Genomic DNA, 13,609 nt, shown 5'->3' on the forward strand with positions numbered 1-13,609 from the left:
TCCCTACAGTTATTTTCTTAACTCAAAATTACCTATAATTACCCTGTAAAAAGGACACAATTAAACAACTTCTCCTTAGAGTTGGAGCAGTGAATATTTAGTATAGAAAGGTAAATATTTAACATGTGTACTGAGGCCAGAAACCATTGCTAGAGCCAGGCTGTGGAAAGCACAAATCTGCACAGCAGCTAAGGTTTATTTGAGAATTTCATTCTTTTGAAGCATTTTTAGGTAGTTTGATCTCAGGTGGTGTTGAACGTTTATTGGTTTTGTACAATCATGCTGAGGGGTTTTAGTTATGTTTATTACAGATTATTTCAGACCTAGTCACAGATGTGAGTGTTCAGCACTTCCCTGCAACTCCAAGAGTTCTCTGTTAAATCAAGCTCTTTGCAAGTGTTGTGAATCCAAAAATAGTAACTTTTTACCTCATGGTCTTCCTGGAACAGGGAGTGCGGGGCTGGAACCTTTGTGAATTTTGCATCTTTAGAGAGAGATGGAAAGCTCCCCTATAACTGGTGAGTGTTTGAAGCAAAACTTATGTTTTTCCCCATCTCTGCTTCTTGGCAAATGTTATCTGTAATCTTAAAGTGCTTATTTTTTATGTCATTGCTGTCCCTCTTTAGGATAAAACTGCTATGCTTGTTAATTTAGTATTTTATCCCTTGAATGTGTTTTATTTCTTGAGTGATGACTGAAGAAATGCATTCTGTCACCTGCTGTTTTTAGTAGGCAATGATGTACATACATGTCAGCCAAGTTGCATAGATGTGTTTTGGGAGGATATTTTTCTTCCTTTCTCTTACAGACATATTTCCTAAAATAACACAACTGTAGAAACTTGATCTATAAACCCATTAGCACTTCCATATATTTACATCCAGGAGTAAGCTTATTTGTAGAAGACTAATTACCAACTGTCTTCATGCAGTGCCATTAATTAATATTTCCTTGCATGACAAGACAAGCCAACTCAAGTATATACTGTAACTTAATGTTCAGTGCTGTTGAAAAAACTAACAAAAAAAATCCCCTAAACATACCTTGCTGGTCTAGAAAATCACCTGCAAGAGTTGCAGGCACTGACTATGGACTCTAAATCATCACTGTCACCATCTGCTGAAGAGAAGTATTTGAGCAAAGAAAGTCTGTAGGGTTAGCTTTTATAGAAGTAAAAGGCTCGGAGAGCTACCTGACTGGCACCATTGTGGTCATTTCCATTCCTATTTTGAGAATCAGAGGAGTGGAAATGACAGACCCAAGGTTTGCTGCTCTGTTGTTAGCAATCTCTGCAAAAACTTCTTCCCTTTCAAGGCGAGTCCAAACACAGATACGTACAAGCATGACATCAGCCCCATTCCAGCAGGTCAGAAGAAGTGCCTTGGTTTTACACCCATGGTTGGCTTTGCTGACTGCTGAGAAGTTGGAAAGAAAAGTTGGTGCACAGGGAACTGCTTTCCGTGATCTCACAGGACACAGCCTGCCAACAAGGCTGGGATTAAATGGAATGACACTGCAGCACAACAAGCCTTTTGCTAATAAGCCTGCAAACTGAACTAACAAGCCCAGCAAATCTTGTCAATATCTCACTGTGCTGCTAATTAACTGGATATTAAACAGGATTCACTTGCTTGGTTTCGCTTTAATAGCAGCCAGCTGTATGCAGTACAAATGAAACCATCCCTCAGCTTCTCTTGCTTGGACTCTGTTACTGGGAAAAAAGGCAGAAGATCAAACACTCATGTTAATTAAATAGCCAAGCTTGAATGAAATTATTAAACTAGCAACAGATGTTATTAAAATCATAAAAGGTGCTTTTTTTTTAATGGGGAGGGAATGAATAGGTTTGGATGTGAAAGTAAAGGTTCTTGTTGCTTGATTTAGTATATATGTATGTGTGTGTGTGTGTGTATGCATATATGTATACATACATAAATGAAGTTATAAAAATATGAAAAAAAAACCTGCTTAATACCTCCACAAATTTTGTGTAAGTGAAGGCAGTGTGTGCTTATCTTATGGTCCTTACTTCTCTGATGGTTGTTCTGTGTGCCTCTGTTGTCTAATGTCAAGACCAGATTCACAGTCCATCAAGGCAGCCAGGTGGGAAATACGGCCCTGAAGACAGACAGGATTAAAAAACCCTTTTTGCTTGGACTCATTCCAGGGATCTAGTAAGGGAGCTATGGGTAGATCCACTCCTAAGGGAAGCTCAGCTCAGCAGAGTTTTCAGGACTTGAGCAATCTCTGTGTCTGTTTCTTTTAATTAAGTTCTTCAGTACACCTGAGCAGGATGTGAAAGACTGCATAATTGCAGGAAAACAGTACTGTATTTATTGGGCAGTTGCAAATTTTTCATATGTTGAATAAAATCAATTGGTTTAGCTGTCAGAGCTCCTAGTCTGTGAATATAAATCAGTTTGCAAGTATGTTAGCCTGTGATTTGATAAAACGCGGAAAATTCTTGCGAGGATTGACAGTGAAAGAATCCCAGGCTTGAATAATTCCTTCTGCCTCTGTAGGCAAGAGGAAGTAAAAGCCTCACGTGGAGTTTCTCAAAGGGAAGAGAAGTATTCCAGCAACATCATCACTTCTCTCTTCTGAGCCTAATGGAAACCTCTGTGGCACCAGAGATCTGTTCATGGAAAACCAAATTTCCTCCTCAGTCGAGTCCCATAGAAACTCAAACAACAGATGAGCCTTAAGGCTCAGATTGTGCAGCTGTTGTGGTGTATGATTAACCAGAAAGGGCTCTTGCTCCTGGCTGACCACACAGTCCCTGCCCATGCCTGGGGAAGGTGCCCTGCAGAAACTGCATGCCCATTTCCTCTACAGCAGCAAAACTCACTAAAGCATAACTTGGAGTTTTCACTGCATGGGCAGATTTCCTCACTGGTTGGAAAACTGAGATTAGACATGATTACGCTTGACATGACTTATTTATCAGGAAAAACACAGTATCTGCCAGCTTCATAAGAGCCAAGAGTACTGAACAAGTAAATTTAACTTTGTGGTTCCTCTTTAGAACAGCTGCAGAAGGATGGTATCACTTTTAAGGCAGCAGATTTTCTGATGGGGAAAAAGCACACTGAGGGTATATTTGGCTAAAAAAAAATCCTTCTACTGGAGCCAAGTTTGTTTAAGTTTCGTGAGTTTTTCATGTTTGCAAAATACCTGAAGCCCATTTCACCAAGAGGTAGAACAGGCCTGAGTGGATTTCCTCAATGAATGCACAGCAGAAACTGGTAAGCAACTTGCAAATACAGAAGTTTAGAATAATTTTGTACTCATATTTCCTTTAGCCACAGTAAAATCTGCTGTGAGTAGTTATTCATACAAACCACAGTTAGAAGAACTGTTCAAGCAAAGTTTAGAGGAAAACCTAGGAGAGAAATTAAAGCACTCTGCAAAATGTTACATGGATGTGTTGAGAAATCTGACTCAGTAGAGGATATTAAGAGATATTGGAAGCATCTGAATTTATCTCTGGTATAGATCTTCTGATATCCACAGGATCACTTGCAGGAACAAACGTGGGAGATTATTGTAGCTGTATGTGATAAAAACAAACCATGTCAGTACTGAATATCTCAGAACATCAGAGAACAGGCTTATTAGCACCTATGCAACGGCTGGAAATCTGTTGATGTTATTTTCCTACTCATTTTACTCTCTGAAGATTGAGAATAACGGGCCTGAATCAATATGATAAGACATACTTATTTTGACCATATAGAATTTTGTGTCGGATAGCTGAAAATCCTGCAGAGGGTGTCAGGTTGAGGAGTAAAAATTCTAGGGATGCTAATAATATTTTTAGGAAGTAAGTAAGAAGTAGGATTTATGGCTTTAGCTGATTTTTAAAATAGAATTTGCTGATCTCCTGATTTCTGTTTGTCTTACTAACTCTCCTCACTTTTTCATCTTTATGTATGTTATTTATTAATGCTCACAGGCGTAGAAGTGTATTTGCTTTCCTAACTCTGCTACCCTCATGCCTTTGGACTGATTATCTTTTGGCATTTTATATTAATCCTTGGTAAGTGATTTACTTGTTTTTCCATATGCAGTGTGTAAACAGTGTGAATTTCTATTACATGAAAAATGTGTGATACCTTTGTTTTCAAACGGGTCAAAGCTTTTGAAGATTTAATTTTCTTGTACTAGAACATGGACTGGCGAGGATGTGGGTATCAAAGTATTTGCTACCCTGCTTCATCTGGTTTGTCTGTTTATGCTCCAACCCATTTTGGTATTAAAAAGCTAATCTTACAGTGGTCATCGTATCCATCTCATTGTTGTCTTTGCAAATTTTGCTGCTTCATTATAAGTCCTGGCTTCTTCTGTCCTGGTTATTTACATGTTCATTGCCTGGCACTGACTGCTGCTGCTGCTTGATCGTGCCCCACCTGTTTGGTGTGTGATGTCAAATACATTTGTTTTTTAAAGGTGCTCTTAGCTCTCGTGACATCAGTAAAAGTTCTGCTTTTGAAACAACCAGTTCACTGACAGTCGATACAATTAGGAGTCCCAAAGAGTAAAAATAGGGTCACTGTGAGCACATCTCATTGTATATGTGTGTATATTTAATACTTCAGTCTTTAAATAATTTATAAGGACTTAATAAACAACTGATTGGTTTTTTTGAAAATACCTGACAAAGCCACTCATCTACTTAGAAGCAGAACTGTTTTACAAACCATTTAACAAATAATTATAATTAGGATCAAAAAATGCTTAATTCCTATAAAGAAACTGAAGTTCCTGATGGTCTTGAGTCCAAGTTAGAGGGTTTTACAAAAAAGGTGGTAATGAGGTTAAGATTTTCTTTCCCAAAGATTCTCCCTTGTCTGACCATGTGGCACCAAAGCCCTGGCAGGCCCACATCAACATCTTCAGCATAGGGATTTTTGAGACTGATTTTCCTTGAGTTACAGTGGGTCTGTAGAAAAACCCATCTGAATTTTCAGTGGGCCTAGAAATGAGACTGTTTATGTAAGTAAAGAAAGGTCCATTTCTTCTCTCAGGAAAACAGCAGCATGTTCCCCACACACACCCCGCTGAAGGGTCCTCCCCACCTCTCCAAGGTTCATGTTATATTGACTTGGAACTTGTCTGGTGTAAACTCAGCTAACTCTGGAGCTGCACAGTGGTGGAGGGTCAGGCAAGCAGGTGATTGTTATTTTGGAGGTCACACTGATCTCTCTTAGCTCTCTAATGGTCAAGAAGCCCAGGGTGGCCACTGTGGATGGCACTGCTGCAAAGAGTTGTCATCTTCTTTTGCCCCTCTGCCTTTTTTCTTTTATTACATATTAACTCACCTTTCCAGATGCATATCTTTCTTCAGAGGTTTCCTCTTCTCCTTATTTTAGTCTAGATGGTTAAGTTTACAGGAGCTGAAGTGGAATGAGATGAGATTAGTCCCCTCTCTTTGTCTTTTAATCTGTAGAGTAAATGGAATAACAGATTAAACACCAGCTAATGTTTCAAATGTCTTTGTTTTGCACGCAAGTTGGTTTAAAATATTTATGAACATTCAGGAAACAATTGCAATGCTAAGAATTAACAAAGGCCTCTTGAGGCTATCAAAGCACACGAAATTCTTGCTGAGAAATGTATGTCAATCATTTGTTTTATTGCCTCTTGAAGTGTTCCTTGGAGAAGCGTTCTTAGAAGCATTCCCATCATAAAGAGCATTTAGGTATTTTTTTCCTTTTCAAATTAATTCTTATGTGCCCAGCATTAAAAGGTTTACCATAGTCACAGGGGATAGACATGTGTTGAATAATTTAGTGGAATTAACTTTAAGATTTCATTGGAAAAAAATCTTTGAAGATGGAAAATAAATACTACTAGTTTACGTGTACAGTACATATGAATGTACAGATAACATGATAGGCTGAAGAGATTTATAATATTTAATCTCCACATTAATATAAAGCTGGTATTGCTGTAGCTCTTGTTAATTCTGCAGGCAAAGCTCCTCGTCTAAATGGAAATGTACCTTGATAAAATAAGAAAATTACTACAGGTTGTGGCTGCTCCAGAAACTGAATGTTTTGTAGAAATTAATTTTGGAAAGTAAACGGTTATTTTTTTTTAATATAATGTCTAAACAGGGTAGAAAAATAAAAATACTCCACTTTTTAATATTTCTTTCTGTATATTTTCATTATTTAGAATTTAGTCTTCTCCTTTAATTTACTAATTGAAGCTGTGAACCAAGTGATCTAGAAATAATTTTCATATCACCATAAAATTTAAAATAGCATCATTATAATGTGAAAAATGAACAGATACTGTTTAATGCCCAGGAATTAAAAATTGATCCTACTAAACTTCCTTCTGAGTAAGCAAGAACCTGTTTGTCCTCTGTGGCTGATTGAAGAGAGGAGATCAGTAGTTTTAGACCTCTAGCAAGTTATTCCAGGGTGCTTGCTTCGTGTATTTAATCTTAATGTTTGCTTAACTGCTTGGTGGCAACAACAAAATGAACACACACCCCCCTCCAAAAAACCACGTGGTGGTAGTTGGCGTAGGGCAGTTCTTAAGCCTGATCCTTTGGGTTTTACTGCTTAACACACTCAAAAACCTGCTCACAGCTGTCGCTAGTGAATTATATCACTTATAAATCATTGTTTCACATGACTGGCACAATTACCTCCAGCTGTTAAAGGCAATTAAATTATCTAAGGTTTCAGCTTGAGTCCCGTTGAGGTCAGTAGGATATTTGCCATTGTCTTCATTGATCATCATAAGCCGGTTATGAGACAGGCCCTTTCTTTTATCCTTCACCTTTTCTTGAAGTTGCAAGTGGTGGTCTTGTCCCTTTACCTGACAGAAGCTTCTCATTCCCAATTGCTCTCTAGTGTTGACATCCATTTCCAGGCTCAGCTGGGCTCAGGCCCTGGGGACTCAGCCCCAGCCCACCCAAAGCCAGTGGGCCAGGATTTACAGGGGACCCATTGTTTTTGCTGGGCACAGATTTTCCTTTTCATCGGCAGGTCATTCTCAGGCACAGAATGGGATATTCATCCCATTGGAGTCGACAGAAATGCTGCTATCAGCTTAAAATTGTCCAAGTTATTATCACCAATCTCCTCTGGAGTATGATGAAAAAATACACATTCTTAAATCAGTACTGTCTTTGAATAAAAGTTGTACAATAGCTTAATGAATGAAAAACACTTCCTTTTATTTTACAGGAGTAAAAATGGATTAAAGAAGAGAAAGCTGACCAAGTATGTAACTTCTTTGATATTTAAAGGAATAAGTCTTAGACTAAATATGCATTATGGATTAGATGGCATAGTGGTATTGCAGTTACAGATATAGAAAACTTCTCCATAGACATATCCCAAGAGCAGTATCTGAAGGCAGAAAACAAACAATAATTGGACAAAAGCAATTCTGCTCAACAAATTGTAGTAAAACATATAAAATTAGTCATCAGGGAGAATTATCAATTATCCAACTTAGTGATTTCAACAGAGTTTATCCTCAGTTAAAAATTGTAAATGGTGAAAAAACTGGGATGCATTTGTTTGTAGTGATATTTCCCTCTTGACATGGGGCTCTCTCATTACAGTTGTTGCTAGAACATTAGATCATTAATGGTAGCTGGTAAGCAGGAGTAATTAAGTGGTGATAAGACAGGTTCCTTTGGGCATATTGCCTCAAAGTAAATGAGAAGATTGCTGTGTACATGCTTCGGTAGCTGGTAAATTAGAGTATGATAATTAGGTGAGAGAAGCTGTTTACCTGTGTTTCATTACTCTGAGCGTCAGCCTATTTATTTCTGTGTTATGTTCAGGGGCTGTGCCTGACTAACAGATAGATCTCACCTGGCAAAAAAAGTGTGGAAAGGTGGGAGTCACTAAATCAAGGCTAATTCATACCTACTGAAGCTCTCCATGGTTTTGTATAGTTATGTACCACCTTCTTTAGCCACCATCTCTCTGGGAAGACAGTTTGACTTCTGACAAATGTGTGTAGCTCCCAAAGCCAGCAGAGAAAGCAGGCAGGGCAGTGACATCCAAAGTGCTGGTTTAGGGGATTTTTTTTTTTAGGTGGAACTTGTGAAAAAAACCCCAAAGCCTAAATATGAAATCCATTTTGCTGCATGAGCAAAGCCCTTGGGGACATACCCACCTGTAAAAGCAGTTCAGGGACCACTGATTGATCACAGGAAGGGTGTATGGGCCCCTCAGAACAGTGGTTGCCTGTGGGTAGAACAAGCCCAGCCTCCAAACCACAGTGCTTACTATCATCAGCACTGCTCCACTGAGGCACCCAGAGGGGTCAGCAGCCCCCAGCCTCTCTTTCTGGTGCCATTATGATACAAGGAATGGGCAATACACCCACCATTTGATGGCCCTTAACCACCAGGTTCATCCTTACTTCTTTCTAGCATTAACAGTTCCAAACAGATATTTATGACTTGCTAGTATTCTGGGGGAAAGAAATAAAAGGTAGGAAAAAACCTGGGTTTTTAACTTAATTTCTGTGTATTTTCCTTTCAAAGCCCTGTCCAGTTGGATGATTTCGATGGATACATCAAGGATATGGCCAAAGATTCAGATTATAAATTTTCTCTGCAGTTTGAGGTAAATAAATCTCTGAGGGTTCTGCCCTCTGCTACCTGCCATGCCCAGATCAGCTTTTTCAAGATGTTAAGTCTGCGTGGCGTGCTGCTGGGTGCTCTGTGTTGGTTGATGTGTGGTGTTCCTGGGCTTCACTTCCTCTTCTGCAGAATTTAGAAATGGAGGTGGAGTTTGGTGGTGGTGGTGTTTGCTGTTAAAGCCTGCATTTAGTAAACTTGATTAGAGTGGCTCATCACATTCAATTTGAGTTAGTTGCCAGAAAAACTGACTTGCTTTAAGTTTAGGACATGCTGGCAACCTGAATTAAATTTGGGATTTAAATGGCTCTATTTTATGTATTTAATGCCCTTAATTTGAGAGGAAGTGTTGAAATGAGGAAGTAGCATCAGAAATCTCTTTAAGGGCAAGGAGATTTCTCTAAGACAAGTTCAGGTGCATTTTCTTAATTACCCAGAATTTAAAGTCAGCTTAGTAGTATAAAACTAAACCCCATCCCTGGCCTAGGGCTGTTTCTCAAAGATTTAAACATGGAAAGGCAGCGGGGAGGACTCTCAGGGTGTTACCATGATCCCTCCCTGACAGCAAATTCCTCTGATGCACATATATTATATGTAACTACTGAAGATAATGACTAGAAAGATCTTCCAAGCTTTTCCCCCAAGACTGAAAGCCACTTGAGGACTTGAAGAAGCCCCTTTAAGGGATGACCACCACAGAAATAACTGGCGTGGCAGTGTTTTGGCTGAGCATGGGTAGGGAGGAGCAATTCTCTGTCACAGCAGGGATGGCAGCCGTGTGTTGGAACATCAGCAGGACAAACCTCAGCACTGCTCTCCAGCTGCTCAGAGCCCAACTCAGAGGCATCAAATAAGGAAAATCAGTGTAGCCCTGCTGTCAATTTATAAAGCGATTTATGAGCATTTTCTGTCTGGTACCTGCCACAAGTAATCACTTCACAAAAAATTATTCCCTAAGTGTTTTTGAGGCTGACCTTGGCATTTTCCTTGCTATTATCTCAGGAGCTAAAACTGATTGGGCTTGACATACCCCACTTTGCTGCTGATCTCCCCATGAATCGCTGTAAAAATCGCTACACAAATATCCTGCCATGTAAGTACAACACACACTAAATCCTGCTAAAATCCCTAGAGAGGGCAAGAGGAGTTTTAATAAGAAAATTGGAGAATCAGGGGATTTTCTAAGACTGATAAAAGCCTGTTCTACAATCCTGCTCTTACAGAGAACCAGGCAAGAGATGTTTTTTGTTAGCTTTGAATAGATCTAGCTTCCTGGACATGTTTATTGTGGCAAGAGTTTGGAGGTGAGAAACATAAGGTCTCTTATGCTACTGAGTAGTGTTACTGTATTTCTCTTATGATTTTAATGAAACCTAAGGGAGCCCAAAGGGACAGCACTTGGAGGGGGTGTTTGCAGAGCAGTAGTGATGGTGTGTCCATGTAGTGTTTGCTGAAGCAGACGTTGCTCTCTTGGTAAATACGAGAATTTTCTATTTTTTAATAGATTTTTTTAAAATTTATTAAGATTTTAATAGATTTTTTTTTTGCCATTCCTGTAGGAGTGATTTAAATTTTGCCTAGTTTTGCCTAGAGATGAGTGCCATGTTTGAGAGGCAGTTTTTTTCTAATTTCTTTTTCCTTTTACAGATGATTTTAGTCGTGTCCGGTTAGTCTCAATGAATGAAGAAGAGGGATCTGACTACATTAATGCCAACTACATCCCTGTGAGTACAGAGGTCTGGTCAGTGTGGACTTCAGTGTCCTGCACACCAGTCAGAGCATGGCCCTTGAGAATAGCACAGTATCTCCTGGAAGCTCAGTCATGTTCTCAGCATCTCCTTCAGCTTCCAGATATTTTGCCCACAGGGAGCAGCCACCAAGAAAAAGAAAGGGAAGAAAAAGGGGTGAAGGGGAAAGATTTTTGGCAGAATTTTGCCACAGTAGCACTGGGTGAGCTGTGAATCTTTGCGAAATTTTGGTTGGACTGGTAGGGAAATGAGCAGGAAACTCATTAAATTTATCATTTAACTCATTAGGGCAGTTAAATGATTCGGTGGCCTTTTAAGATAGCGAGGTAAAACATAAACCTTTAAAAGAGAAATTTTTCTAGATTTCTACTGCACACAGAAAAGAGGGCTAAGCCAGACACTCCAAATGCACAAAATGCACACACAACCCAGATGGTGTGTGGAGAGAACTTCTGCTTTCTGCCTCGTCTCTGGTGCTTCCCCTGGGCCTCCCTCCACCTGGCAGGGAACAGCCACTTACCGGGGGTAGCACCCACAGTTTCAGGATAATTAAAGTTCAGACAGAGCTGTAGCCAAATATTTTGACACTGGGGGTTGGCTGAAACCTCATCAGTTCTCTCCACTCTTCCCCTGAGCTCATGCAGTCACTTGGGCTTATCTCTGCCGCTGCCACAAAGGTTTGCCCCTCTGGTCGCCCCTGTGCTGTGAGCTGGAGAGCAACATTCACTGGGCTGCTCTGTGTGGAGAGGAGACAGGGCACCACAGCAGCCCTTCAGGAAAAGGCCTTTCCCTTGGGGATCACAGACAAATTTTTGCAGTCCTGCTGTAGACAGAGCTGGCCCAGCCTGTGCTGGAGAGAGCTGAGCGAGCCTTATGGAGAAAGGAGGAGCCCCCGGATGAGTCAGTGGAGCAGCTTCTCTGTCACTGTGGCATTGCCCAAGTGTGCACTGTTGAGCCAAGCGTCTGTAGTTGGCTTCTCTGTGTCCAGAGCATGAACCTGAGCACTCACACTGCAAGTGCCTGAGTTCACAGAGAATCAGGAAAGAAAAACGTTCCAGGATTCAAAAGCACTGTGCACAGCTCAGGAAACTTCTGTGACGTGGGATTGTGGATAATAGGACCTTAAGTAGCAGTCCTTTTCAGAATTCATTTCTGCTTTGCATCTCTTTAGTTCTTCTTATAGCACAGTGCTGACCATGGAAACCAGGATAAACATGTGATATTAAAGCTGGGCTTTTCCTGACGATCGCTTCTCCGCTCAGTCCCTGCCTCCAAACACAGAAACCAGCACTGATCTGTGTCCCTGTGCTAACAGGGATTTGTCACTTAGGTCAGACACAGCCCACGCAGACAAACAGGCAGCAAATTCTGTGTAGTGTGAGAACTCAGATTGAGCTGATTTGTAGAGATGTCTGGAGGAAGCCATTTGTGGGAAGTGCTCCCAAATCACAAATAATTTTATGAGCCACATACTGAGGTGGCACAGAAATTGCCCAATTTGCATGGGATCATGCTGTGTGTTGGATGGATTTTTTGCTCTTGCTAGGAATATAAAACAACTTTCCAAATGCAATTTTGATGATACAATCTCAGCAAATATGGTAATAGCAGATGCCAAAAGGGTCATTCTGTGGTCTTTTATTATAGTCTTAATAGCAGTCTTTTGGTTTTGGAGAGGAGAAAGGAGTCTTTCCAACTAAAATCATGTTCATGGGGATAGGAGAGGGAACACATGGATATGAAGCATCTGGGCAGCTGTTTAGAGCATTGACTCAGCATTTTCTCTATTATTTTAAGCAGAATTCTAATTAATGTTTTATTAATTTAAGTCCTTATGACATAAACACCTGCATATAATCCTGTTCCATTGACACCAGTGACTGAAAATCACCACAGTTACTGCTTGGGATAAGCAGATTGGGCATCTGTAACTAAACAAAATTACCAAAAATTACATAATCTGTAAGGAGCTGGAACTCCCTTTTAGGGTTCTTATTACTCACTTTTTGCCTTTTCTGCTCTCTGGGCAAATGATTTGTATGGTAACAGCTTCATCTTCTGTCCTTGAGATTGCATATACTTTGGGAGCATCAAAAGCTAGCAGAAGTTGTCATCACAAATAAATACAAAAAAGAATAGTAATTTCTTTATATTAGAAGTCACTTTTAGAGCTACAAATTGAACTTGAGCAAGCTAAAAAAAATCTGAAAAATACGTGTTCTGAAGCAGTAACCATGTTGGTAAGCAGGACCTATCTCTTTGTCTCTTAGGGTTATAATTCACCGCAGGAATACATTGCAACCCAAGGACCACTGCCAGAAACTAGGAATGATTTTTGGAAGATGGTTCTCCAGCAAAAATCACAAATTATTGTCATGCTCACTCAGTGCAATGAGAAAAGACGGGTATGTAACAAAAGCTTGTATGTGGTGTGAAAGAAACTACCCTGAAAACAGCTCTTTCGTGCTGAGTGAATGTCTTTGCATTGTTTCTGATCATGAGGCAGCATCACCACCAGCCCTGGAATGGCATCTACCTTCACATTTCAGGACCTTCTTTGACATTCCCTGATGTTCCCTGACCTCCTTTGACCTTCCTGGAGCTTCTTTATCCTTCCTTGACCTTCTTGGACCTTCCCTGACTTGCTGCACCTTCTTCGACTTTTCCTGACCTTCTTCAACTTTCTTTGAACTTTCTTACCTTTTTTGACCTTCTTTGACCCCTTCTTACCTTTTTTGACCTTCTTTGACCCCTTCTTACCTTTTCTGACCTTCTTTGATTTTCTTTGACCTACTTTGACATTCCCTGAACTTCTTTCACATTCTTTGACTTTCCCTGACCTTCTTCAACCTTCCCTGATTTTCCTTGACCTCCTTTGACCTGCTTTGACCTGCTTTGATGTTCTTTGACTTTCCCTAACTTTCTTTAACCTTCCTCAACCCTCTTTGACAATCCCTGACCTTCTTTGACCTTTTCTGCCTTTTTACCTCCCCTGACTTTATTAGGAAGCCTCTCCTCTTACATGAGGAGAGACTGAGAGAGCTGGGACTCTTCATCCTGGAAAAGAGAAGGCTCCAGGGATCTTGTCACTGTGTACCTGATGGGGAGGGAACGGAGACAAGGGACCCCTTTAGTGGTGACTTGCCCAGTGACAGGTCAAGAAGTGATGTGCACAAATTAAAAAAACACATTAAATTCATTCTGAAGTCAGGAAACACTTATTTGCTGGGGGCAGGACTGA

The 13,609-nt window shown here is 40.3% G+C and overlaps 1 protein-coding gene across 1 annotated transcript in view; it reads left to right on the forward strand.

Annotated features, from left to right (window-relative positions):
* Positions 1–13,609, forward strand: part of PTPRO (protein tyrosine phosphatase, receptor type O) — a 62,079-nt gene that overhangs the window by 40,018 nt on the left and 8,452 nt on the right. The window contains exons 15-21 of the mRNA XM_017726273.1: positions 450–518; positions 3,956–4,039; positions 7,206–7,241; positions 8,525–8,606; positions 9,623–9,713; positions 10,268–10,344; positions 12,639–12,773. Of these exons, the coding sequence (XP_017581762.1) occupies positions 450–518; positions 3,956–4,039; positions 7,206–7,241; positions 8,525–8,606; positions 9,623–9,713; positions 10,268–10,344; positions 12,639–12,773 (574 nt within the window). The remainder of the gene's footprint in view (positions 1–449; positions 519–3,955; positions 4,040–7,205; positions 7,242–8,524; positions 8,607–9,622; positions 9,714–10,267; positions 10,345–12,638; positions 12,774–13,609) is intronic.

This window comes from Corvus brachyrhynchos, unplaced genomic scaffold, assembly GCF_000691975.1.
Source record: "Corvus brachyrhynchos isolate BGI_N302 unplaced genomic scaffold, ASM69197v1 scaffold191, whole genome shotgun sequence".
NCBI lineage: Eukaryota > Metazoa > Chordata > Aves > Passeriformes > Corvidae > Corvus > Corvus brachyrhynchos.